This window comes from Lagenorhynchus albirostris, chromosome 10 (assembly GCF_949774975.1).
Source record: "Lagenorhynchus albirostris chromosome 10, mLagAlb1.1, whole genome shotgun sequence".
Classification (NCBI taxonomy): Eukaryota; Metazoa; Chordata; class Mammalia; order Artiodactyla; family Delphinidae; genus Lagenorhynchus; species Lagenorhynchus albirostris.
This window is the reverse complement of record NC_083104.1, coordinates 102552638-102580473: the sequence shown is the minus strand read 5'-3', so window position 1 is coordinate 102580473 and position 27836 is coordinate 102552638. Positions and strand designations below refer to the sequence as shown.

Genomic DNA, 27836 nt, shown 5'->3' with positions numbered 1-27836 from the left:
CCCACTAGAGGGGTGGGATAGGGAGGGTGGGAGGGAGGGAGATGCAAGAGGGAAGAGATATGGAAACATATGTATATGTATAACAGATTCACCTTGTGATACAGCAGAAACTAACACACCATTGTAAAGCAATTATACTCCAATAAAGATGTTAAAAAAAAAAAAGGTACAGCCTGTGGCGTTAAGGACATTCACATCGTTGTGCTGTCATCAGCACCATCCTCTCCAGAGCTCCTTTCTTCTTGCAAAACTGAGTCTCTGACCCATTAGACACTAATTCCCCCTCCCCCAGCCCCTGATACCCACAGTCCTACTTTCCGTCTCTGAACCTCCCGTGAGTAACGCTGGGAAGCGGAGCGCAGGTACCCGAGGCCTTGCTTGTCTGCGGGATAGAACGGAAGCTCTAATTTAATTTTCGCGCCCCCCCCCGCACCACTCTCCACGCCCTCGCCGACACTCATTAATTTCTGGGATTTCTGAGGACGCGGATCCTAGTGGGTGTGAGGCGGTGGGAAGAAAATAAACCAACCCCATCATCCCAGTCAGCAGCCAGGCCGGCGGCCCCGGGCCCACTCCTCCGTGAGGGCGAGACGCCGGTCACCGCTGAGCCAGAGCTGGCATCCAGGGAAGACGCTCTGTGCCGGCGCCTCCGGGGATCGCGAGCCCAGTTCCTGTCAGGGACCAGCGAGAAGCCAAGGGGTTCCGGCCATGAGCCTAGACCGGTCGCCGAGAGGCGACGGCTGCCTGTGGGCCCGGCGCACGCGTGATCGGGGCGGTTGGGCAGGTGCGGGCTCAGTGCTGCCAGGAGACCCGGCGCACGCGCGCCTCCGGCGCGGCGGGGGGCGCTCAGGGATGCCAGGGGCCCGGCGCATGCGTGCTCGGGGCGACGCGGTGGGGCGGGCTGAGGGTGGCCGGGAGACCCGACGCATGCGCGCTTCCGGCGCGAGCGCGACCGGTGACCATGGTGGCGGCGGCGGCGGCGGTGGCGGCGGCGCAGGCCCTCTGGGGCGCGCGGCGGCTGCGGCTCTTCCTCTCCACGGTGAAGCCCGGGATCCACGTTCCCCAGGCTGAGCCCGTGGCTGCGTTCAGGTAATGGCGCCGCTCCCCTTCGGGAGCCCCCGCGTCGTTGTCCGCGCGCTCGGGGCGGCGTGAGGGGAGCCGCTAGCCAGGGGCCGGGCTGAGGACACGCGTGGTCATGGCCTCCCCGGCCCCTTGCCCTTTAACCCGTGACCCGAGCGCGGGCGGCGGGGCGGTGCGCTGGGCCGAGGTGCGGCGCCGGGAGCGGCGAGGGTCCGGCGGTGGGAGACCCTCGCTCCCGGCCCGCGTTCCGCGCAGCCCTTCACGCCTGCGGGCAGTGCTCGCGCGCGCTCCTGTCAGGCCAGCCTGGCAATGCCTGCGCCCCATCAGCTCTCGGAGTCGCGGGCCCCAAGGCCCTGGGTCTCCTTCGCCCCGCTTGCCCGCCTCGAGCTTTAATGTTCAGAAGAATCACCTCGGGAAGCGGGGAGATGGCTCCCCGAGGTGCTGAGGGCACAGGTTGTGGAGACGCCCAGGAATCTGCCTTTCCGTCTTGTGACATGCCGTCCCGCACAGGCTTTGTCTCAAAAGTGGGTGCTGTCGGTCTCAAGGGAGAGTGCGCAGGATATGCGGTTGGAACGCACACACACACACACACACACACACACACACACACACACACACACACACACACACACACACACACACACACACACACACACACACACACACACACACACACACACACACCCTGGTGCTGGGTCAGTTCCACTCATGACTAGGAAGGTACCTGGCCTTCAGAACCTCACCTGTTGGGAAGCTTCTCATTTGGAAGGAGAAAGGAAAGATCTGACCATGCAGCTCTGTAAGTCAACGTTGAAAAATGCCTATTTATCCAGTGTCCCATTTGCAGAAAGCGATTGAAATGGGGTTCCTGTGATGGCGCCAGTATCGGCTACGATAAGTTATTAAATGATTGCAAGAAGGCCCCATCCACTTAGCAGTGCAAATCATTCCTCCTAAAATATCTCTGAAAAACAGGTTTCTCTGGATTTTCAACTGCCGTTTTATAAATGCAGTTGCAAATTGATATGATCTGTGATGGGGAAAACAAGCAGTGGTGTTGGTTAATCCGGAAACAAGAAGGCAGTCCAGTGTTAAGTAGGCAAAAGCACTCCTGTAAGACCTTTGCTTCAGAACAGCAGGTGCCTAACCTACAATTGAGTTGCATTCCAAAACCTTCCCCGTAAGTCTGCTGTTTGGAACTCTGACTCTTTGTATTTCATAATCTGCAAAGTGGTTTATCCCAGGGCCTGGGCAGGAAAGCCTTTTCCACCTGAAATTGTGTGTTACGTGCATTTACAATATTAATAACTTTACAGAACCTAACAGCCTGCCTGAAGAGAGATGTTTTCCAGTCCAACCTGGGGATGCTCTGTCTGAGCATCAGAGACCCGCCTTCCCCTGGCGCCTGCCCTCACCTTCTGTCCAGCGGTCAGGGTGAATGTGGCCCCGGTGCCTAGCCCCGCTGGGGACTCTGTTCAGCCGGGAGGTTACAGAAGAAGCACCAACAGGAGCAAGTTACTTACCCTCTCTAAGCCTCGTGCCCTGCAGAATTGTTCTGAGGGTTTGAGACAATGAGCGTAAAAGGCCTGGGACATAATAGGAGTTAAGTAATTAGTAGTTACAATTAATAATGATACAAATATGAATATCTAAATAATAATACAGTGTATAGAAGATGTAAAGATAAGTCCTCCAAATTCATGTTAATCCAAGCCCTGGGCATCGCTAATGCTTTATTGTAGCTAATGGTTACTTTGGAAAAAATGTACAAAAGAAATAGCTGAACATACAAGGTACAGAGAATATGGAGGACTTATTAGGTGGCCCCCATTTTAATTCCTAAGCAAAGTGTGACATTCCAGGTGTCGACATTCAGGCGCTCATTTTGGCTTTGCAAGTTACCAGCAGAGTGACTGGGGCCAGTTACCTAAGCTCTATTCCTCAGTGGTAAAATAAGGTTGAGTCTAATGTGCATCACACAGCAAAATGAATGAGATAAGTAAGCTCTTATCAGAGGACATTATCTAGTTTAACAATTAAACTGTATGTTAGTTCTAGTTTAATTCTTTGCCCCAGATGGTTACATTCTTGCCTGCTCCCACAGGGATCTCTCCCTCCTGACGGGAGGGGGCAGCTCAGCCCCCTCATCAGGAAGTACTTGCTGTTGTATTGCTCCTGACCCCCTTCCCTTCCACAAACTTGCTTGTCCGGCCTCCCAAAAGGAGGGATTCCAGGACAAAAGTGAGGCAGGATCTGGGCTCTTCTGGCTGAGCATGCCTTCCTGCAGGCTGTTTTTAAAAAAGGAGACAGGATTTTTCTCTCCTCTAAGAAATTAACTCAATACGACCTTTCTCAACCTCGGTTGTCTATTGGAGTCTCTTGGAGAACTTAAAAACTACAGATGCCTGGGTCCCAGCCCAGAGGTTTTGATTTAACGCAGCTTGGGCATCTGGAGATTTGAAGGTTTGCCAGATGATTCAAATCTAAGTTTGAGTCCCACTGGTATAGTGGGGGCAGGAAATGCTCTCATAAAAGGGGCCGAGCGTGTAGCTGTAGGTGTTGCTGCGGGTGTGGTGAACGTGTTGTCTGCTGCGCACACCCCAGTGTCTCCTCATACTTGGCAAAGTGCGTAGTACTGCTGGTTGCAGATTGAACTGTCTTCCCTGCCGCCTCCCAGGCAACATGGAGCACCCAGCCCAAAGTAGGGGTTCAGGATATACGTGAACGAGTGAATAATATTTCAGAGTTTCAGTGTTTTAGAAAGCACATGCCACGGCTCTACCCCAGAATTACTGAGTGGGTCTCCCAGGATTGTCCCAGGCAGGTGTTTTGTTTTTTTTTTTTTGCGGTACGCAGGCCTCTCACTGTTGTGGCCTCTCCTGTCGCGGAGCACAGGCTCTGGACGCGTAGGCTCAGCGGCCATGGCCCACGGGCCCAGCCTCTCCGCGGCATGTGGGATCTTCCCGGACCGGGGCACGAACCCGTGTCCCCTGCATCGGCAGGCGTACTCTCAACCACTGCACCACCAGGGAAGCCCCAGGCAGGTGTATTTTTAACTCCACAGGTGATTGTAATGAACACATCTGCTTAAGAACACCGGGGTTAGAGAAGTGATTAATGGGAGGGAGAAATTGATAGCCCAAGAGAAAGGGGTTCATTTTTCTTTAAGTTTTCTGTTTATCCTTTTTCCTACCTGAGAGTTTGGAAAATTTGGTGTCTTGAATGGGGTTCAAAGTGATGAGCCCATGTCAGGGCCATTCCAAGGCCTGGGCTCTGCAGCCTGCTTTTGTCTCAGCGCTCTTTTAACAATGTTATCGGAGGCCTGACTCATCTGAGAGCCCTTTGATAAGCTGGAGGGAAAATGCAACACTCCTTTCAAGTATATTTATGTGGAAGATCATTCAATAACTATTATTTTTTCAAATAAAACTTTTTTCTTATGTTTGAAATTGATTTGCTTTTGTACACGAACAGTTTTCTGTCCTGTTTCCCCAACCTGGGGATGGATGCAAGGTTTTGGGAGCCTCCAGTAACCCCAGGGGTAGACTGGTGGATAATGGCAGGTCCCTCAGGTGTGACGACAGACAAGGTGTTGGTGACAGAACGCCAGGCACATTTCCTGCCCGATAGCCTGGCTGCAAACCCCTTCCCCACTTGGCCCCAACCTTTGCTCCCTCTCCGCCCCCGTGCTCTTGCCAGGCTGAGCTTGCCCGGTCCCCACGTGTGTCCCCAACCCCTGGGCCTTTGGTCATGCCATTTCTTCTTGTACAAGCACCCTCCCCATCACATTCTTTCTTCAGAGTTGTACCCATCTTGGAAGTTCATCTCAGATGCTGCTTTTTCAGTCTGTTCCAGGTACCTCCACCCAAGCCTGATAGAATCGCTCCATCTCTCTGAAGCCACCTTCAAAGTCCTCCGCCCTAGTAACCCTTCCCTGCCATTGAGCTCCCATCACGCCCAATTCTAGACTGTCAGGTTTTATCTCTATCTTCTTAGGCAGCCAGAAGAATGTGGGATGGGGATAATTAGAAGAAAAGAAATTTGGAATGGGGAATCAAAACACCAATATGGCAGAGCACAGAGGGAAGTCCAAGGCCTTTGGCTGGAGAGACTTCGGACTGGCCACGAAAGGGAAGCCCGTGTGAGCCCGGCCCTGGAGGGGTACAGGCCTGAGAGCCAGCAGCCCCTGGGTGTGAAACCCAGTGGCTCAGACCTCGAGAGAGATGGGGGGGCCTCATTATACATGACGTCTTCAGGGTGCAAAACGCCTCTTCAAGCATGTCCTTCACACTGCTGGGAAGGGGGCCTCTTGAGAACCTGGAGGGCACGAGGAGTGATAGAGGTGCACAGTCTCCCTTAGCTGAGCTGAGCGAGCGCTGGGCACCTGTGTCTGTCTGGGGAGCTGCCTCGTTTCCTGTGCTGAACGCAGGCGTCTGACAGCTTCTCCCCTCCCTGAGGGTGTGCAGACGACGCTTCCTCTTGCCGATGAATGGATGTAAACCATGTTTCCTGAAATGACTCTGTCAGTGGAGCCTTATTCGCCTTATCTTGATTCTGGAGCTGTGCGAGGAGCAGGATGTTACTCACAAGTAACAGCAGGGTCTGTGCGACACGACCATGGCTCGGTGCCGCTATTATTGCTCTTCCCGTAATATTTCTGAGGATGACGAGCTCGTATGAGTAGTATGTCAGGCCTTACTACCACTCAGGTCTGTCATATTTTTCCGGAAGTTGTGTGTTAAGACTCGATGTGCCTGTATCCGGCACATTTGTCCCGGCATCTGTCCTGGCATGGCTTTCCGTCCCTTCCGCATGTCCCGCAGCCATCTGGGGAGTTGATGGGGGGCTCCTAGGGCCTGATGCGGGGCCCTGTACGTGCCGTGTTGGTGTGCACCCTCACGTTGCCATCCTGGAGCTTCCGCGAGAGCAGCTGAGGACGCTGCCCAGGGCAGAGCCCCGGGGGTGGCACGCGGTTAGATGCTGCAGCGTGGGAGGTCTTGGGCCAGGGAGGGCTGGCGTGGGGAGGGCTTTGATATGGACCTGCCTATCTAACAGTCAACGCAGAAACATTTCAACATCTTAAAACCAGTCTGGCCACATTGGTGCAGACGGGCATTCCTGACCAGGGGGCCCTCATGTGGCTGGCTGGAGAATGGAGAGGCCAGATGCCTACAGGACAGCCTCGGGATCAGGGCCTTCCCCCTGGACCCTGAGACCAGCCTCATCCTTGGGAACGCCACCAATGCAGCTTAAGGTCCGGCTGCCTCCTCTGGACCTGCTGAGGCCTAGACGAGTGGCTCCAGGGTCTGTGCTGGTGCCCACCTGGCATTCCACGGCGGGGGCTCCCACATCAGCCTGCACCTTGGCACCCCAGCGTGGGCCTGTAGGGTGGCCTGTGTGGCCATTGACTTCAGCAGGCCTCTCAGTGCCTCTGTGGGATAAGCCCTGAGCTGGTGCTGTAGGATGTTCAAACACGGAGACGCAGCCCAGATCTGCAGTGTGGTGGGGAGGAGACACACGGGTCCCTTTTTAGGTCTGGAAGACTGAAGCATGTATCAGGATAATCCGAGGGACCTGGGGAGGGCGCTGCAGGCGATTCGCGTATAAAAGCCTGGCTCTGTCCTCACATTTGTGCTGCTCAGTGGTTTTCCTCTGGGGATGGGGCTTTTCTCTTCCAGCTCCTCTGTGACCTCCGCCAAAGTGGCTGTGAACGGCGTCCACCTGCACTACCTGCGGACTGGAGGTGGAGAGCACGCGGTCCTGCTGCTCCCAGGAATGTTGGGTCTGGAGGTTTTTACCGAATGCTCTGCATGCTGTGTCATCTGTGCTGTGTTCACAATCCCAGACGCCCAGGCTAGATGATTAACTTTAGCGCTTTGCTGAGATGCTTTAAGTAATACTTGCTACAGTCAATTTTAGGTGATGTAGAAAGATACCTTTCTACTTTATGCAGTTTTTATTCCTTTAAATACCCAGTTTTCTCCCATGCAAGTCCAACACTGTGTAGTTGCTTACAACTTAGGGGGATGACGGGTCAAGGAAAGCATTGTGGGAAGAAGGGATGGGTGAAGGAAGGAGATGAGTGGGTGACCAGCAGCCCAGTTTGCCTGGAATTGAGGGGTTCCAGGATGTGAGACTTCTGCTGCTAAAAGTTGGACTGATTGCCCTGTTGTGCTTGACTATATGTTCAGCTAAGGTCAGAGCTAAGAACAAAACTGGGCTTAAAGCCTTTTTGAAGGTCGGAATTAGTTTGGCGTGAACGGAGCGTGGTAAAGCCAGGTGGGTTGCGATCTCCTCTTATAGATGAGTAGTTTAGATGTAGAAAGTTCGGGGTGGGGGAGAATTTCCAGTGATCCCAGGGCATCTCAAATTTGGTTTTAAGGGTTTTAGTATTGTTTTATTTTTAATTTAGTTAAGTAATCCCAGTATATACTTATTTCCTTATGATTTGCTTCCTTCTCTTAAAAGTAAAATGCTAAAATTTTTCAGTCACATGATGGTTCCGCTCGATGTAGCCTCAGCTGATAGTGGCACTGTTGTAGCTATTGAGGTGTCTCTGTCCAGGTAGTATTTAGTTATCTTTTTCCCTTGAGCTGTTGTAATGGAGGACCATATTTACTCCAATGGCTGACTAGAGCTAAAGCAATGAACAGTTTGCCATTGTTTCAGTATTGCTGTCATTATCCAGGTATAAAAAGCTTTTGGCAATTTAGTGTTTTTTTTTTTTTTTTTTTTTTTTTGCGGTACGCGGGCCTCCCACTGTTGTGGCCTCTCCCGCTGCGGAGCACAGGCTCCGGACGCACAGACTCAGCGACCATGGCTCACGGGCCCAGCCGCTCCGCGGCATGTGGGATCTTGCTGGACCGGGGCACGAACCCGCGTCCCCTGCATTGGCGGGCGGACTCTCAACCACTGCGCCACCAGGGAAGCCCGGCAATTTAGTTTTTGCTTGTGTAAAACATTAACCTGATTCAAAAATCGAACAGCAAGTTTCTCCCCTAAACTACTGTCCCCCAGCACGCAGTTCCCCTACCCACGGGCAACCAGTGTTGATGTGTTTCCGTCTCAGGTATCATATATTGGTAACTATTCCTTAAAGTAATTTCATTAAGGTTTTAGTATTCAAATGGTCTTTGCACTGGTCTTCAAATGTATACCTGTGTGCCAGGTATTATTGTTTCTGCAGTTGGTCTTTAGTTACACTGTTGCCTTTTCCCACCTTCTCACCTCCTGCCCCTCTTTCAGCACAGTTCCCTGGAAGACCCTCCAGTTCAGTGATCATGAGAGAAGCTTGAGATGTCAGAGCAGTAGACGTGTGCTGGAAATCCAGTTACGTTTTCAGCTTGGGTTTTCTGGGTGATTTACCTGATGCTGAGGAAGGTATATCTTGTCAGGAAGAGTGACATCATCATCCTTGATGGCATTAAATGATCCTGCAGCATTGAAAGACATTTTCTAATAATTGCCCGTTTATTAAGCGAGACGTTTAGTATCCATTTGTGACCTGAGCTGTGAGTCCCCAGAAATCAAGCAGAGCTTAGAAATGAGATGCTGACTTGCCCCTGGACTGGGCTCCTTGGGAGTCTGGCCTTCCACACTGTGTGGACCACACAAGACACGCCTGCCTGTACACACGGTGGCCGTGACCGTGTGGGCAGGCTGGGGGCTGCCGGTCAGGTCCGCCGCTGGCCTGAGAACGTGGCTCTACTTGCTAACATACGCTGGTTCATACAGTTGTCATGAAACAAACTAACTTGATTTCTTCGCTCCACACCCTTCCCTCCCCCCTCATTTCAGTGTTTTAGTTTAATTTTCTGGTTTCTAGTTATAACCAGAAAATAAAACCTTCAGGGCTATTCACATTAGCTTAGTAAAAGACATCTGGGATTTTAGAATTCTGCTTTGAATGACTAGGATCAAATCTCATTAATGTGTCTACACATATTATTAAGATCTCTCTCACTTGTAACAGTCATTTTTAAAAAAAAGAAAGAAAAAATAACCCAGAAGCATGTTGTATCAGTAAGTTTATTTCTATGCAGTTTCATGATTTTTTTTTTTTTTAATAAAAAGCACGAATAAGCTAAAGACAGATCAAACGTGCTGAAATGATACAGGACCAAATGAAAAATCAGGGCCTCTGTCCTTCTCATAGTAGCCACTAGGGGGAGGTGGGGGGTAGGTCTGAACTCCAGCAGGAAAGGAAGCTGCTTTGCTGGTTACAGCTGAGGTCTAACTTTGAGTAGAAACTATAGTTACTTTAAGTTTGTAGTTGTTTCTGCTTCTGATGTTAGTGTGCTTGAAACAATGAAAGCATTTACTGAAGTGTAACCAAGTGACTGCTTTTAGGAAGTGGAGAGACTGATTTTGGACCTCAGATTGAGAACCTGAATAAGAAGCTCTTCACGGTGGTTGCCTGGGATCCCCGAGGGTACGGACATTCCAGACCCCCAGATCGAGATTTCCCAGTAGAATTTTTTGAAAGGGATGCAAAAGATGCTGTTGATTTGATGAAGGTGGGTCTCTTAGGCAAGAGCCCAGAGGAGGAGGGTGGCTGGGCCTGTCTTCATTTATTTTGTTTTCGTTTGTTGTTTCTTCAAGGGTAATACCACGTTACTCCTATAGAGAATTTAGGGTTCAAATGGGTATAAAGAGGAAAACAGATATATCAAACAATCTAACTATTTAGAGGTACTGCTACCAAGACTTTGAGGCTCTACCTTTCTGGGCAATCTCATTACATGTATAAGCACACAGTTCTGTATTGATGGCATCCTACTATACCTAATGATTTTCCAGCTTACTGTTCATTGAACAGTTGATCAAGGAGTTACTTCCATGCCAATAAATACAAATTTACTTCAGTTTTATAATAGGCACTTAGTATTCTGTTGTATGGATACACTGTGTCTTAACTCCCCTCTCCTGATGGTAGCTAAATCATTTCTAAGTTGCCTTGTGTGCGTGTGTGTGTGTGCGTGTGCGTGTGTGCATGCAATTATACACGGAAGTGCAGTGAACATTGTGTTGTGCATGGATGTTGTGGCGCTCATGTTTTGCTATTGCAGACAGTGCTGGTGTGGACTTCCTGGACCTGTCCTGGTACACGTGTGTGAGAGCTCCGTGCACATTTAGGAGATGACTTGCTGAGTGACGGGAGATGCAGATATTCATTCTACAAGATAGTGCCAAAGTATTATCCATAGTAGTCACACCAATTTAGAGTCCCATCAGCAGGTGTCTTGGACTGATATTCGTTACTTCTTTAAATTTCCCCAATCATTCAGTGTTTACTTCTCGGCAGCATCTCTGAGATGTTCATCTTCCCTGTCAAACACATTCTCGGAGCCTGGCTGATCACCCGAGGATCAGTGTAACCACCATCATTCTTTCCCGGCCTTCCTGTAGCCAGTTCTTCCCATAGTTGCAGTCAGTGGCTTTACGAGATGCAGCGACTCTCCCGTTTCCCTCTCTGATCTGCATACCTGTCCTCAAAGTCTTCGCTCAGACCTGCACGGACGCACACACGTTGTCACGTCCAGGTACAGCTGATCTCCACTGTTTCTGGTTCCTTGAGACTTTATCCATCCAGAAGATGTAGTCCCCTCATCATTCAAAACAGCACTATGTACTTAGTTTTTATGACCATCATATTTGCACCACAACTAATTGAGAGAAGCGTTTATGTCGTCAAATGGTGGACTCTAGGATTTTTCTTTAATGGCCAGTTGACACTCCACACACCACAGCTGTGTCGATTCTGATACCTGAGGATGATCAAGCTCTCTCCGCGGCGAGGAGCCATGACCTGTGCATTTCGTGGTATTTCTCACAGATGCTGAAGTTTAAGAAGGTGTCTTTGCTGGGGTGGAGTGATGGTGGGATAACAGCCCTCATTGCAGCTGCAAGATACCCATCCTACATCAACAAGATGGTGATCTGGGGGGCCAACGCCTACGTGACCGACCAGGACGAGGAGATTTATCGGGGTAAGTCCCTCCACCTGGAGAGCAGCCTCCCCTCCCCCGACCTTTCTCAGGCCTTGTTTTGATGTGAGTTGACAAGTCATGTCTCATCTGTTTCCTCGGCTGTAATGTGGGAAAGTGGTGAGTTCTCAGGAGAGTAATGCAATTTAACTAGTCTGTATTTTCAAGTTTCCTGTTTCCAGAAGTGACACTTTATATGAGTCAGGAAAAGGCTAATAAGTAAAGTTCGTATTTACATTTCCTACTGTGATAGTGACCCTCAAGGAAGGAGGGGGTTGACATGAAGTGTTATTTACAGGCTCATTTCAAGTAGTGAGTGTGGAAGGGAACATTGTATTCAAACGTGAACCCGCATACTTTGATAAAGAATCGTTGTGCTAGTCACACTTTTTAAGGTTGTCCTTCAAGCTTATCTCTGAGGATTTTTAGAGACGGGGAACAGGGGCTGGCAGAGTGCAGCCCGTGGGCAGACCTGGCCCACTGCCTGTTGGTGTCAGGCTGAGGCTCTGGTAGAGGGGACCAGCGCTGTGACTGCTGGGGACCCAGAGGGGTGCTTGCCTCCAGCCTGGGCTTGCTACCCAGGCCTGTACTGGGGGCCTCCTCGCCCACCAGGCGTTCCAGCTGTGGCAACTCAGGAGTCGTGGAACCCCCAGCAAGCTGCCCAGATTGAGAGCACTGGGCTTGCGGGACGAGAGGAGGGCGCACTGAGGCTGGGGGCCCCTGGGGCGAAAGTGCAGCTGACTTAGGCTTCCCCCACTTTCCTGGCTCCAGCCTTCGGCCCCTCTGTTTCTCTTCAGGAGGCGACAGCAGGTGTGTGGGTGATGACGCCCGGCCCCGCCGTGGCTTCCCTCCTGCGTCGCCACTGCTCCTGAGCCTCCATTGCCCCAATTTGTCAGCGTGTTCTCTTAACAGAACTAAGAAACAAAACCCTCCTCGGGAAGGCCTCCTCACTGAGGCGGACATCCCGTCGTTTACTTCCGCTCCTTCTTACATGTGTTATAAGGTAATACACTTTAAAATATATATTTTAGCATATATCTTATATAATAGGATATATACTATAAAACAATGTATATTTATAAAACAAATATTTTATATACTTAATTTTATATAAATAACACATACATGTATAGCATCTCTATAAATTAAATATGTCGAACATATAATAGATAATATTTTTATTTTGATTATTTCATAGCTGAAGTTTTAGTTTAACTGTATAATATTTGACCCATATAAGGCAACACCTGCGACGTGAATGGACCCACCAAGGAGCACAAGGTCAGTCACTGCTGGCCCGCGCGCTGCTTCCAGCCTGAGTTGTCCATCCATGTGCCGTCTTGAAGACACTATCGTCACATACATTCATATCCCTAAATGACACATAATTTAGTTTTATTTGTTTTTGAGCTAAACAGGGTGCCTTCATACTATATGGCATTTTCTGTGACTCACTTTTTACGCATAGTTTTCTTAGAACGCCGTTTCTGAGGTTCGTTCGTGACGTTGCTGTGTGGCGTTCTGTTGGGCACACCTGTTGCACTTTATCCTCCCTCTCTTTCCTCCTAGTGTTGCTGTGAGCATCCTTGGGTGCGTGCTTAGCGTGTGAGCAGACCTCCCTGGGGAGGATGCCCATGCTGGGGCGGCTGCGCCGTGCTTGCAGATGTGCCCTTTCAGGTGGCAGATCATTTTCCAGCAAAAGAAGCTTACACTTCCACCACCTTAGCTTAGATCCTCAACAGGAACTTGGAACTATCAGAGTTCTTAATTCTGGCCAAATGGGTGTAAGATGGTATTTTATCGGAGGTCTTAATTTGCATTTTCCTGTTACTAATGAAATTGAGAATCTTTTCACGTGTTTATGCACCACTGGGGTTTCTTCTTTTGCATTTTACCTATTTGTGTCTTTTTACTGGTTTTTAAATTTTTATTGTGTAATATATGATACATGTAAATAACACAGTATGTTTCACAGGTGTATGTTAGGAAGTGTAACAACAGAACCAGCACCCAGGAGACCCCACCCAACTCAAGCATAGAGCACTTCTGATATGAGCACAATGTTATTGATGTGCAGTGTTACTTTGTTTTTTGGTTTTTAGTAACCTGATTACTAACTCCTTGCTGGTTAGTCATTGTGTTAGTAGTTGTGCTACCAGTGTGTGACTTGTCTTTTTGCTTTCTTTCTGGACAGAACTATTTAATTTTCATGTGAGGAAATGGTACAATGTTTTATTTTCTCATTGCCTCGGTGAGTTTTTAGTTGAGGCATAAATGACCTGTAACATTGAGCTGCTCTTACGTTTGCTGACGCGTCTGTCAGCTCTTTGCTCACCTTTCTTCCTTCCGCCTCACATGTCCCTTCTAAGGCCCTCTCTCTTCTCCCTGAAATTGTTCTTCAGAAGTTCTTTAAGGGCAGGTCCGGTAATAGTTAACTCAGCTTTTACTTAAAAATGTTTATTTCACGCGCACTCTTGAAACACGGTTTGGCTATAAGTACAGAAATAGAAGTGGAAGCGCATCTTCTCTGCTGTTCTGGCGTCTTCTGCCTTCCGTACCTGCTGTGTGGGTCTGACTGTCCTTCCTTTGGAGTGATATGTCTGATCTCTGGCCCTTTTTCAGATTTCCTCTTTTTCTTTGGTACACTTCTGTTTTACTACCCCGTGTTGGATTTCTTTTTGTTTATCCTCTTTGGGCTACATTTAACTTTTGTCTGGATTCTTTTATCAGTTCTGAGACACACTGTCACCTGCTGATTCCCTCTGACAGTGAGTCCCCTTCCCCCCCCCCACCTTCCCCCTCTTGTCCCTCCTCCCTCTCCTCCTCTGGGGACTGATTGAACTTTGTAGACCGAGCATTTCCATCTCCCCGTTTCTATTCATCTCCGTGTCTCTGTGTGTAGGGCTCTGCATAATTTCTTAAGCTTTCTCTTCCAATTTTCCAGTTGTTTCGTTATCTTTACAAAGATTCTGATTGCCTTGTGATCTTTTTTTTTTTTTTTTTTTTTTTGCAGTACACGGGCCTCTCACTGCTGTGGCCTCTCCCGTTGCGGAGCACAGGCTCCGGACGCGCAGGCTCAGCGGCCATGGCTCACGGGCCCAGCCGCTCCGCGGCATGTGGGATCTTCCCGGACCGGGGCACGAACCCGTGTCCCCTGCATCGGCAGGCGGACTCTCAACCACTGCGCCACCAGGGAAGCCCGCCTTGTGATCTTTGATGAGGAGTGGATATTTGCTTACTCTTAATTTGAAAACAAACAAAAAAGACAGTGAGCATAAGTTGAGAACACTTTCCTTCAGAGAGGATGTCCATTTGCTCCTCTTGGGAACTATGGATGGTACCAGGTTGGGGCCATTTCCATCTCAGGTTCAGCTGTGTCCTCCCTCCGCCAGCCAACAGTCAATTCCCCCGAAGCAACCCTGCCTTTGAGTGGTCTTACCACTCTTCGCTCTGTTTTCAGGGTTCTCTTACACACAGACACACACACACACACACGCATACACACACACACACGTACACACTCTAGTTTCCATCAATTACTGCAAACTCCAGCAGTGCAACAAAAATTATATATTATGAAAGAGCTAGTTGTTCCACTGCAAGAGGGCCTTCCCGAGGGTGTGGTCTGCTACACAGCCAAGGGCAGAGCCATCTCTGGGGCATTTCTCACGGGCCGTCTTCATGCCGTTGTACCAGCCCCTCTCTCCTCTTCCTTCTTCCCAGGTCTCCTGCCACCTCTTCATTTTCTGGCTTCTTCTCTGCATCTCCCCACCAACCCCGCCCTTGACCCCATCTGGAGTCTTCTCAGTTTTGTGCAGAGCAGTTCAGCGTCCTCAGCCTCTGGACTCAACCCTGGGCGTCCGTCTGCGGGTTCAGAAGAGTGAGCAAGTGAAAGGCAGGCACTGTCTCTATCAGGGTCAGCCTGCCTCAGACGGCAGTTCACTTTAAAGGTGGCTTTTAGCCGTTATTTCCTTTCCTAACAGAGAGTCATCTGTAATATAGTTTGTAGTTAGTAGGCACCCATGTGCCTTCAGTGGCAGAAATTAGAATGAATGATGTGTGTGCATTTCTCAACGTACATAAATGCAGTTCAGAAAAAACTGTTATAAATAATGTCATTTTCACTCAGATGACCCTAATTAGGGGAATGTCTACTTTTATCTTATACCTTTAACAGAAAGCATTAATTTTAGATCAATTTCATTCACTTGGTAAGAATCTACTGGTCCCTCTTTTGTGCCTGAGGGCCACAGTGGGGGACAAAACAAAGCAAAACCCCACACACAGAGCTCACATCTTGGTGGGGACCCAGCACTTGGCCCTCACCACGGACACAGAAGCCACTGAAAGTGACCAGCCCTGAGCAGAGTGATGGAGGGCAGGGTCGGGGAAGGCCTGGCCGACCTGGGCGAAGCCAGCATGAGCCACGTGGAGACTGGGGGAACACTCCCAGCTGGCAGGACAGCCAGTGCCGCAGCTCTGAGTGCACTGCGCTTGGAGTATTTACAGATGAACTCTAGTCTGAGACTAAACCCATTCTTGCCCACACATCTGTCTTTCAGGTATCCGAGACGTGTCTAAATGGAGTGAGAGAACAAGAAAGCCTCTGGAAGCCCTCTATGGGTTCGACTACTTGGCCAGAACCTGTGAAAAGTGGGTGGATGGCATAAACCAGTTTAAGCATCTTCCAGATGGTAGGTTACGTGAGCTATTTAACGGTCCCTTTGCTCATTAGAGAGGCTGCTTGAGTCCCCCAGATGCTCGAGGATTCCTCGGGGATTAATGCGCTCGCCCACTGTCCTTCCACAGTGATGTGTGAACAGAGGGTGCTGGTGATCGTGTACAATGCGAGTTCTTGTGTGGTAGACCCGCCTTGCACCAGAGACAGACCATGCGCACAAAGGGTCACATTGTTGAGTCTCTCATAGCAGACTGTTCTTTTTCCTCCGAATCCTTTGTGTGTATGATGGCAAAATCATTCTCCAGAAGCCTCAGATACTCTTCACTTTCTAATTCCAGGATGGGTAATTAGAAAACAGACACCAGATTTTCTCTTTTTCACATTTAGAGGTGCACCCCACTACATCTTCTGTTACTAGGACAGAAAAGGAGGGATTCTCTGTCATGACCTTCAGCCCCAGAAGAATTAGTATGAGGAAGAAAGTATTCAGTCCTTTCCCAAGTTCCGAGCTAAGTTGTGTCACTTTAGCTGTGACAGATGTCTTCCTGTCTTTATCTGAAAAATTAACATGGTTTCCAATAACAGGAAGAATTGACATCCTGAAGAGAAATTCTGAATTAAAGTCTATTTTTTATAGCTATTTACATTTGTAGTCTCTCACTTTTCTAATTGCTAAAAGAATCGAGACTAGGTAAGATCTAATCTTGAAGCACATTCAGTTACAAAATTGTTGTGATTCAGGTAGCAGTTTGGTCTATTCAGTAATCATTTCCAGAATGAGTCATCTGTCAAAACTTTCATAATGAGAAGGACATTTGGAAATGTTACTTTTTTGGTTTAAGTTCAAAATAGCAAGTATATCCTGTTCAAATGCAGTATCCACCCATAGAAACAGGTCCTTGAAATGTATTTCAGGAGAATGAAAAGACAACTACAGACTGGGAGAAAATATTTGCTATAAAGGACTTGTATCCAAATATACAAAAAACTCTTAAAACTGAACAATAAGAAAACAACCCGAATAAAAGATGGGCCAGACAACAACGAGATCCCACTGTACACATCTTAGAGTAGCCACGCAGAGGAATTTTAGGACAGTGAAAATGCTCTGTATAATATCATCATTGCATCCACGTCATTATGCATTTGTTCAGACCCACCAAATGTGTCCACCAAGACTGTGTGCCCGGGGAATACCCCGGACTCAGGGAGGTGATGGGGCGTCCGTGCAGGTTCGTCTGTTGTAAGAAGTGTCTGACGGGGTATCGACGATGGAGGAGGTTGTGCGTGTGTGGGGTTAGGGGTACGTGGGAGCTCTCTGCCTCCCACTCAGTCCTGCTGTAACCCTGAAACTCTAAAAAATGCAGTGTATTAAAGAGGGAAAGTGAGGGAGAAAGTGTCATGACACAGAGAATCTGGAAATGTATGAATCGTCTACAGCAAGGCTGTTAACAAACTTATCTCCCCTCAGTACTGATTCCTCTGACAGGAGCCCTTGTCTTGTACGCGAGGCTATGGCTGCTCAGTTCAGTTTCGGGATTGAGCGCCAGATCTGGAGTCAGGCCCGGGGGTGGAGTCTGGCTTTGCCACGTGGCTGCCGTTTGAGTGGGTTCAGGCAGGTCGCTTAGCCTCTCTGAGCAGCAGTTCCGGGTCTGTGAACTGGAGATACTGGGAACTACCCCAGGAAGCTGCTGTGAGGATGATATACGTGAGATGAGGTGTTTTTATACATACACACGTGTATATAAGGTAGGTGAGGTTTTGTATACTATGTGAGGTTACATACATGAGGTTTTATATATATATTCCACGTGAGGTTGTACATGTGAGGCTTCATGTGTATACTCACACGTGAGGTTCCATACGCGCGGCTTTGGTACAGTACCAGCTCCAGGGTGAGTGCTCAGGAAAAGGTTAACCGCTACTACTGTAAAAGTACTTGAGTTACGAGCAGTTGTGCTACTGTACGAGTTAAAGCCTGGACCTCCTGTGGCTCACGGGTGCCGAGTCACTGGGACGGCTCCTGACACGCGGGGTGGGCTCGGGAACACTGGCGTTAATCGCCACGGGGCTGCTCAGTGGCGGGTGCGGCCCCCCCCAGGGCCAGCAGGCAGTGACCCCCACCCAAGAGGAGGGAGGAGCCACTGCCTGGACAGCACCCAGGGACCCCGGCTTTCTCAGGGCAGCTGGGGAGGACAGGGCTAGCTCTGGGGTGCCTGCTGGGAGCAGGGCACCGCCTCTTAGCGGTACAGCCACCCCGGGGATGTATGATTGTCCCTGACCAACCGAGAGAGGCCAAAAAACTCATGGAGTTAGGGCACCCCCAAGATTTCCCCAGCAGGAAATGGCAGGACAGGAAGTGGAACCTGACTTGTGCCATGTGAGCCTTAGAAATGCTGCCACACATCAGGGTGAGAGCCTCTGTCAGGGGTGTTGGGGCGGGACGGATAGACAGCAGCTTCTGCACAGCTGCAGTTGTATCTTCACCGTGAGGGACACAGGCTTGAGGGCCAGAGGGCCCCACTGAAGACACTATTTCACGGGAGGAGCTTTTCAGGTAGCAAGCGCAGACAGCGAACGGCCCCACGTAATATAGAGACTTGTAGGGTTTTTGTTTGTTTTAACTACTGTTTTCATGAATTATGAATTTAAATCAGGCAAGAGTGCTTGTTCACTGGTAGAGCTTAAAAGAAAAAAGCCAGGAGAGAAACAAAAGGAAACCCAAAGAATGTCAGAGCTGGAAGGCACTCAGACCCCGACTGATCCAGGCCAGTCTCGTAGAGACAGATGCTAAGGGCGGGGGGTGGGGGTGGGGGAGGTTTGTCTGCGCTCTGCGCCTCCCCACCCCTAGGAGGGTCACGGGAAAACAGAGTCTCCGTGTCTTTCAGGTAACATCTGTCGGCACCTGCTGCCCCTGGTTCAGTGCCCCACCCTAATCGTGCACGGTGAGAAGGACCCTCTGGTCCCGAGCTTCCATGCCGACTTCATACACAAACACGTGAAGGGGTCACGGTGAGTCCAGCGTGAGCCAGCACTCTGCCCTGGGGGCTTGGGAGGTAACCGGGAGAAGCTCTAGGAAGAGAAGAAGCATGAGGGTTGGGTTTTTCAGGTGCATCCTGCCCGAGAGGAGGGATTTTTGTCCCGTGTGAACCAACAGTCCTGCTGTATTTAGGGAACAGGGGGCCAAGGAGCCCTGGAATCCGAGGGCAGGAGCTCTGAGGGCTGCAGCACATCAGCCTAAACAGTCACCTATCATTTGGGAACTTTCGTTATAAAAGCACTACTCACCCAGTAAAGAAGGTTTGTAAAATCAAAAGAAGAAAGCAATCGCCGTTGCTTACCATCCATTTAAATACCTCCATTAATAGCAGGTTTGTGCACTACTCCTTTCTAGTTCTTTTAACATAGATACAGTCATATTCAACTCTGATTCCTGCTTTTTTCCCACTTAAAATTATGTTGTAAACTTTTCGTGTTATTTCAGCCTTAAATATGTACACATCAGAGGAGAACCTGTTATTCAGAATCACAAAACAGCAGCGTCTGCCAAGCCAGCTGTGTTGGTGGCCCATTCGATTAAATGGCAGAGACACATTCCTTGTCTGTGTAGCCCCGTTTCTGCCAGCCAGCCTGGGGACGCCAGAGAACCTAATAAGACATGTCAGCAGAAATTCTGTTCTTCAATCCCATTTGTTTTTATATGGAACAGAAATTTATAATTTAAATACTTTGGCTGACACGGGAGGCAGCTTCTGCTGGTGCTTATATCAAGATGAAAATTCCACGTTGAGCAAGCTCAGAATTTCCTTGATATGCAGTGATGCACATCCTGAAGGAGAAAATGGGATGTGACCAGGAGCTGGTGGCCTGGCTTTGTTTTTTTTAAGCAAACCTACTGGAAAATAAACACCCAAGTGAGCCTTGATCCCTTCAGAGACTGTATATGAATTCCAGAGCTGCTGTCATTAGTCAGGATGTCTTTGGAATTGTACAGAATTCTTTGGAAATTGGCGTTGTTAGTGACCTAAGAACACCCTCCCACCTCCCCGCCCCCGCCCTGACCCTCCATGAGCCGATTCCGATGCCCTGCAGGCCAGCCCTGCCTGGTAGGTCAGCAGTGGTCCCTGAGCTGAGAGTCCCCACGGTCCAGCAGGGAGAGTAGAAACAGCTCCTCTACCTCCTAATCATACTAGTTATTCCGTGATCGATTTTAACAAATGTCTCAGAGAATTTTTAAATGTGGGAGACACGCTTCTTATTCTGCAGTAAAACAGCATTCCTACAATTCCTGTCTAATTCCTGTGTCCAAAGAGCATTTTATATTTAAAAGGCATTTCACATATGATTACATACTTCACAACAACCTTATGGGAAAAGATTTTGTCCCAATTTACAGATGAGAAAATCAAGGCTGAGACGTGTTAAGTAATCTTCCAAGGTTGCATGGCTAGTAAACGACAAATCCTGGGGTTTTTTCCTCCTAATACAGTGCGTTCCCCCACAGCACAGCTGCCTCTCATAAACATACTCTTATTTTAATATGATGGTAAGATGCCTGTGTTATATGCTTGCTGACCTGGTTAATTGTCTTCTAACTTCAGAAATGACCGGTTTTTGCACAGTGAGGCTCATGGTAAATGCAGTGTGTCCCTTAGAGAGCCAGATTCAGTAAAAGTCTGCAGGAAAGTTTAATTTAGGAATTCTGCTCCAGACCCATCTCCTAGCAACAGGATACATCAATATGGGAGAAGAATATTCCCTTGCCATTCAGATGTTAATGGTTTTAGTACACTCTCTTATGGAAGGTCATTTTCTTAGAGCAGGATTCTTTGGAAAAAATGAGTTGAGAGTAAAGTGTTACACTTGCTCCCTTCCTCTGCCAGAAGAGCCCTTTATGTCGGGCGTGAACCTAAAACACGGTGGTTAATTCGGACCCACAAAAAGAGGGTCGATTCCTTGAGCACCAAGGTCGCCCTCCGACTGTGCACAGGCCTCTCACCCCAGGGGGGCAACTCCGAGTGCAGGTGCTTCCGACGAACTTGGGGTTTCATTTCCCTGCCAGGTACATTTATGATTAAAGAATTAAAGGCACAAGTGTGTCGCTGAAAGATTGTACTACAAATAGATAATCAGGTGTGAAACGAATGCCTTTCTCTCCTGGAAGGGGGCCGAGCGCAGGGTGGGTGCTCAGCAGGCCCACTTCCTGCCTGTGACAATTGTCTCTCTCTGTTCTTTTTGCTGGAGAAGAACCACAGCATCTCCTGGAGACAGAGACCTCAGAGATCACTCAAGTTCAGTGATTTTAGATTTTGTTTTTAGGCAGTTGAGCCCTTCCTCCTAACAAACTCTTCTGCAGAAGTCCCAGATACAAAGCATAAGATAGTGGTCGCTGTGATTTTCCCCCGCTCGGCCAGCCCTCCCTCCTAGATCGCACAGCACTGACACCGCCGCCTGCCTGTCTGGCCAGCCTCTGCTTGAGCGCCTCCAGTTGCCGAGCACGCCTGGTCCTCGGGGCCACCCAGCTTGCTGTCACAATTGGCGCCGAGCAGAGCCTGCGCCCTTCGGACCCTTCGGGGCTGGCGTGGACGGGCCCCTGGAAGCAGAAGGGCTGATCTGGCTCAGGAGAGGGTGGGGCTTCACGGAGGGTGTGACCACCGCGCTGCAGTGGAGACACGGGGTGCTCGCCGTGCGTGGTTGTCAGCTCCGGCTGCTGTGACAAAGACCGCACGCTGGGCGGCTGAAACTACAGACACTGAGGCCCTCACAGTCTAGAGGCTGGACGTCCAAGATCAGGGTGGCAAGGGGTTGGTCTGCCCTGAGGCCTTTCTCCTTGGTGTGCAGGTGTCATGTTCTCCCTGTGTCCTCACACGGTCGTCGCTCTGTGTGGGCATCTGTGTCCTGATCTCTTCTCATGAGGACACCCATCAGATTAGATTAGGGCCCACCTGTGTGACCTCACTTTAACATAATACCTCTTTAAAGACCTGATATCCAAGCACGGTCACACTGAGGTACTGGGGTTAGGACTTCAACATGCGAATCGGGAGGCGCGGCTCGGCCCACAACAGTACGTTTCTGAGGAGGTTGTCAGGTCTCAGAAATTGGGGGCCCAGCAGAGACCAGGATCTGGGTGCAGACCCGGCTACGCGTGGCCAGCCCCTTGCCCCTTCCCTGCCTGGAGTCCTGCGCCCCTTGCCCCTTCCCTGCCTGGCCAGGGCCACGCGGCCTCCGGGCACGGCTTGGCTGTCTCCTTCTGCTCCTGCACTCACTCACCGTTCTGAGGCCCCGCGGCCCCTTACTGGCACCTTACTAGCAGCAGCGAGCAGGCCATCCTCCGTCCCGGACGCGGTCTAGCTCGGCCTCAAAGCACTTGGTACACGGTGAAAGGAAGAAGGCGAGCATCGCACGGCCACATCTGTGGGTGGCAGGGGTCCCTGAGTGGTGACTCAGGCCCGGAAAGTGTGTTGTGGAGTCCACCTGCAGGTTCTGGGGCCAGAGAACAGACCCGGAAGGAAGGACGAGGGCCGGAGTCCACTTGTGCAGAGAGGTGGGGCCTCGGGCTCTGTGTGGGCCAGAGGGGAGGGGTGGGAAACGGAGTCGCGCCTGGAGGCCAGAGTCAGGGTTTGGGGGCCCTGAGCAGCATTCGCAGCCGGTGGCTACGGCACAGCAGGGGCTCAGATGGCCCCGGGGGGGGGCTGGTGATGAATCGCGCCCGTAAGCAGGTGGACGTGTTTCTGTACCTCTGTTTCCTGTGTGTCACATGGGGATGGTGATGCCTGTCATCTCAGATAACTTTCTGAGGAATGAATGGGGATGTATGTGCACGTTCAGACGAATAAGAACTCGGCACACGGTAGCTGCCTTCATGGATGGAATGCTGGTGTGGGTGTAGGTGGTCTAGGGCCCAGGAGACAGCAGGGTAGAGCTCGATGGGCAGTCAGGCACATTGCCCTCGGTCAGCTGTACGTGTGCACACACACGTATTTATATATCGTATACATGTGTGGACATGTAATATATCTATAGTGAGAGAGGATTGATTTACTATGGGAGTAAGGCATTGGCTTGTGCAGCTACAGAGGCTGAGAAGTCCAAGATCTGCAGTCAGCAGCTGGAGGCCCAGGAGAGCTCATGCTGTGGTTCAGTCTGACTCTGAAGACCAGAGAACCAGAAAGAGCTGATGTTGCAGTGCGAGTCTGAAGGCAGGAAAAAGCCAGTGCCCCAGTTTGAAGACAGGCAGGAGGAGTTCCTCTTGCTCAGGAGAGGGCCAGCCGTTTGTGCTATTCGGGCCGTCAACTGATTGGATGAGGCCCACCCACGTGGGGAGGGCAGTCTGCTGTGCTCAGTCTGCTGATTCAGATGTGACTCTCATCCTGAAACACCCTCACACACACACCCAGAATCATGTCTGACCAAAGGCACCTGTGGCTCAGCCAAGTTGACACGTAAACCCAGCCCTGGCGGAGGGCAGCTGGCAGGAGCTGTCCTCAGAGGTCTTGGCCTGGCGGTGGGAGCGCTAAGGGTGCCTGGGTTCCCCAGGTCGTGGGTCAGGTGCTGGCCTCTGTCTGATCACAGGAGGGAGGAGGGGCCTCGCTCTGCAGCTTCCTGGCCTTGTCCAGTCTGGCCAGCCGTGGGAAGATGGCCCCAGACCTCCAAGGTGAGCAGGGGGGTGGTGTGCCCCTGCGGGCGCGAAGTAAAACGGTCTTGTGCTGGCAGCAGGTTCGTTCCGGTTCCGTGGAGAGGGGGTCCGGCAGACACCGAAGGAAGGGGGACGCACCCCCCTCAGCTGCCCGGATGACCCTTCCCACCCCCTCCTCAGCTGCTGTTTCTAGTTCCTCCTCTCTGACTGCAGGCAGCTCAAGAACCGCTTTAGGGCCAGGTTCCAGGATTAACTCCAAACAGGACCAGCCTCATCCTTACAAAGCCGGGTCCTGGTGTCTCACAGTGGGGGGAAGGGAGGGGCTCATCCTTTCTAGACAAATCTCACCCATGACATTTTCTAAAATCGTTTTTTTAACACCTTTATTGGAGTATAATTGCTTTACAATGGTGTGTTAGTTTCTGCTGTATAACAAAGTGAATCAGCTATACGTATACATAAATCCCCATATCCCCTCCCTCTTGCGTCTCCCTCTCACCCTCCCTATTCCACCCCTCTAGGTGGTCACAGAGCACCAAGCTGATCTCCCTGTGCTATGCGGCTGCTTCCCACTAGCTATCTGTTTTACATTTGATAGTGTAAATATGTCCATGCCACTCTCTCACTTCGTCCCAGCTTTCCTTTCCCCCTGCTGTGTCCTCAAGTTCATTCTCTACGTTTGCATCTTTATTCCTGTCCTGCCCCTAGGTTCATGAGAACCATTTTTATTTTAGATTCCATATATATGCGTTAGCATACGGTATTTGTTTTTCTCTTTCTGACTGACTTCACTCTGTATGACAGACTCTAGGTCCATCCACCTCACTACAAATAACTCAATTTTGTTTCTCTTTATGGCTGAGTAATATTCCATTGTGTATATGTGCCACATCTTCTTTATCCACTCATCTGTCGATGGACACTTAGGTTGCTTCCATGTCCTGGCTATTGTAAATAGAGCTGCAATGAACATTGTGGTACATGACTCTTTTTGAATTACGGTTTTCTCAGGGTCTATGCCCAGTAGTGGGATTGCTGGGTCGTATGGTAGTTCTATTTTTAGCTTTTTAAGGAACCTCCATACTGTTCTCCATAGTGGCTGTATCAATTTACATTCCCACCAACAGTGCAAGAGGGTTCCCTTTTCTCCACACCCTCTCCAGCATTTATTGTTTGTAGAGTTTTTGATGATAGCCATTCTGACTGGTGTGAGGTGATACCTCATTGTAGTTTTGATTTGCATTTCTCTAATGATTAGTGATGTTGAGCATCCTTTCATGTGTTTGTTGGCAATCCGTATTTCGTCTTTGGAGAAATGTCTGTTTAGGTCTTCTGCCCATTTTTGGATTGGATGGTTTGTTTTTTTGATATTGAGCTGTATGAGCTGCTTGTATATTTTGGAGATTAATCCTTTGTCAGTTGCTTCGTTTGCAAAAATTTTCTCCCATTCTGAGAGTTGTCTTTTCGTCTTGTTTATGGTTTCCTTTGCTCTGCAAAAGCTTTTAAGTTTCATTAGGTCCCATTTATTTTCATTTCTCTAGGAGGTGGTTCAAAAAGGATCTTGCTGTGATTTATGCCATAGAGTGTCCTACCTACGTTTTCCTCTAAGAGTTTTATAGTGTCTGGCCTTACATTTAGGTCTAAAATCTCTTTAAGGTAAGAATTTTCCAATTGCGGTCGATTGTGGTCGCCAGCAAACGTAAATAAATTGTCTCCAAGTTGGAACATTTTGTTGATACGCTGTACATAACTGGAACCTTCGTAACGACTTTCTTACATTGTGAAGCACAATACAGATAGAATAATGGACGAATAGCAAACGTGTATTAAGTGTCTACTGTGCGCCCAGAGATAATTTCATCTTCAGAATAACCCTCTGGGGTGGACACTGTTACTGTCCCCACTTTCCAGGTGAGCAGCTGCGGTTCAGGGAGATGCTGTCGCTTGCTGGTAAAGAGCCTACGTTGGTCAGACTGGGTTGTCTTGCCCCCATAATAGCCAGCGCCTTCAGCCTGTTTCTCCTTCGCCCACTCGCACGTAGGGAGCATCGTCCAAGGACTGTCCAAGAGAGGTGGAGGGAGACTAGAGGGACTTGAATTCCTCAAAAGGTCTAGAGTCACATTTCTTTTTCTAAAGGTGCTAAATGCAGTGAGGAACCTGCCCCAGCAAATAGCATCTACCCCCGAGGGGTCCATCCTCTCCAGCTGAGCCGTGTGTCTGGCAGTGGGGAATTTCCTACTCGTTTTCCTGGAAAGTGTGACTGTTTGAACACCACTCTCCAGGAGCGCGCGATTTGCTCCTTTGTTAAGTGGGTGAGAGCCCGGGTCGGCAGCAGTGGCCACGCCGCCTTGGCAGCCCCGTATTTACACCCGTCCGGGGCAGTGCTGCCCCAAGAGGAGCACACGTCAGGGATAGTGACCTCTGTATCAGACCTCAGGGGAGGCTGTGTTGAGGACCCCGAAATGACCCCAACAGCTATCAAGGAGCAGAGCTGCCTTATTCATACCCTCATTTATCCATCTGTCTGCCCGTCCCTCTGTCTGCCCATCCTCAGTCCAGTGCAGTTCTGAATGTAGATGCCTCGGAGCAGGGCTCCCCTATTTTTAACGAGGGGCCCAGTTGTTATTTCCCGAGACTGAGATTACTACTGGGAGAACACAGACAGCACTGAGGCTAAAAGACGGGATCGCAGCTGCCGTCTCTCCTTCCTTCTTGGGCGTCTGAACAAATAATGGGAGTGGGTTGGCTCCCCACACAGGAGGACTTGCAGGTTTGGCAGGGTGGGTCTCTGCTTCAGAGTCCAGCTTGGTCCACGTTGGAAGGTGCAGGGTATCCCAGACATGCCCTTCTGTGACTGCCAGCATCCTCGGCAGTTGGTTCTTTTCTGTCTCCTGAGAACAGAGGCCGTGACTGTCCCTGTGAGCCCCGTCCCTCTGGAGGGCAGCTGGTCCCTTCTCTGGGGTGGTGCAGCTCATACTTCTTTTCTGAATAGCATTAACGTTGACTTGGAAATGCCCTGGTTATTGTTAATGGCGTTATTAACCTTCCCCAGGGCCTCAGAAAGATGCCAGCAACAGATCCTCCTTTCAAGCCAGTGATCTTGATAGTCTGGGTTCCCTCACACCCCCGCAGCCCCTGTGTGGTTGTTTGCAGGAGGCCCAGCATCGCACAGGGACAGCTCTGTTCCAAGCTCCCTCTTGCCATGCGTCCTCCCTCATGTTCACTGAGGTCCCTAGAGCTCTCAGCTCCCCACCCCGTGGAAAGCACAGAGAAGCAGGAAATGCAGTAACTGGCAGTTTGCCCCAGTGTAGTCCTTTTAACGTCTAACTGTATTGTGGACAGAACAAGTCAGACTTGTGCTTATATCCTAGAACCTTTAATTTGTTTAAAACTTATTGTCTGCACTTTTATAGCCAATAAATAGAATGTGTAACTCAGAAGTCTGCCTTTATTAAAGAAACTGCAGACCAGCCACATTTGACCAAAGCCCTGTTGAAAGGAAGAAGCCTCCCGAGGATGGTGAGGTGTCTTGACAGCTGCACAACCAAGGGCGGGTGGCTAATGCAGGTTCCTGCTACCCTCACAAGCTTCAGGAACATTTACTTACCCTTCGTCTGGTGGCTTGTATGCAGACCTGCTCAGTCCTCCAAAATGACGGGGTGATTTGGAACCTTGAACAACAGGCCTACGGGGGCTGTGAATTCTGATTTGGGTTTTCCCACTACATAGATATTCCAAGAGGTTCCAATCCAGTGGATTCTGCACACTTCCTCTTTTTATCATCTTTCCAACCCTCTCTCTCAAAACCAATGTTATTAAAAAGATTTTTTTTCTTAGGTAACCACCAATTACATCTCCCACTCTGTCAGGTTTGCAGTCAAACTATTTCTTACCTGATTCAATTCCAAGCACAGTGTGTGTGCTCTGTCATTGTTATGTCTCTCTTCTGGGACCATTCATAAGATGTACCTTACATTTTCTTCCTAATAGAGGTGATGGAAAAAAAACCAGGGCAGTTTCTCACTTGAGGTTTTCATGAAACAATAGGGAGGGTAACAGGTTTTTAGGTGATGTGCCGCTAACCATAATCTTTTTTTTTAGGTTGCATCTGATGCCAGAGGGCAAGCACAACCTGCATTTACGTTTTGCAGGTGAATTCAACAAGTTAGCGGAAGACTTCCTGCAGTGACAGTGTCCCCGAGGACATGTGACCTGTGAATCCCGAGCCTGGGGCTTGAGCCTGGTGCTGCCTTGGAAACCCACCTGCGGGTCACCCCCCAGTTCACCTGCCTTTCCAGGCTCCCCGCGCCTCCCCACAAACGGCTCCTAATCCAACAGCAATGATAAGCATCCTCTAGCTTTCATAGCTACAAAAATTAAACCTGATTTTTCAGTGTTGTTAATTTCTACCATTGTCTTAAAAAATAAATTGCTATCATGATTTACTTTA

At 49.7% G+C, this 27836-nt stretch overlaps 1 protein-coding gene across 3 annotated transcripts; it reads left to right on the top strand.

Annotated features, from left to right (window-relative positions):
* The first annotated feature begins 949 nt into the window (after positions 1 to 949).
* Positions 950 to 27836, top strand: BPHL (biphenyl hydrolase like). Of its 3 annotated transcripts, none has more exons than XM_060163796.1 (7): positions 950 to 1089; positions 6759 to 6862; positions 9430 to 9596; positions 10916 to 11069; positions 15629 to 15760; positions 18636 to 18759; positions 27538 to 27836. In XM_060163796.1, the coding sequence occupies exons 1-7, from the start codon at positions 962 to 964 to the stop codon at positions 27539 to 27541; spliced, it is 813 nt and encodes a 270-aa protein (XP_060019779.1). In that variant the 5' UTR covers positions 950 to 961; the 3' UTR covers positions 27542 to 27836. The 3 variants fall into 3 exon arrangements, with proteins under 3 accessions (XP_060019779.1, XP_060019778.1, XP_060019780.1); XM_060163795.1 differs by having other exon boundaries at positions 27488 to 27836; XM_060163797.1 differs by lacking the exon at positions 18636 to 18759 and having other exon boundaries at positions 27488 to 27836.

Excerpts from the sequence above, each read along its gene's own strand:
- BPHL (XM_060163795.1), top strand. The coding sequence starts at position 962 with ATGGTGGCGGCGGCGGCGGCGGTGGCGGCGGCGCAGGCCCTCTGGGGC. Across the intron at positions 1,090-6,758 it reads GAGCCCGTGGCTGCGTTCAG|CTCCTCTGTGACCTCCGCCA; the intron begins GTAATGGCGCCG and ends TTTCTCTTCCAG. Across the intron at positions 11,070-15,628 it reads GGACGAGGAGATTTATCGGG|GTATCCGAGACGTGTCTAAA; the intron begins GTAAGTCCCTCC and ends TCTGTCTTTCAG.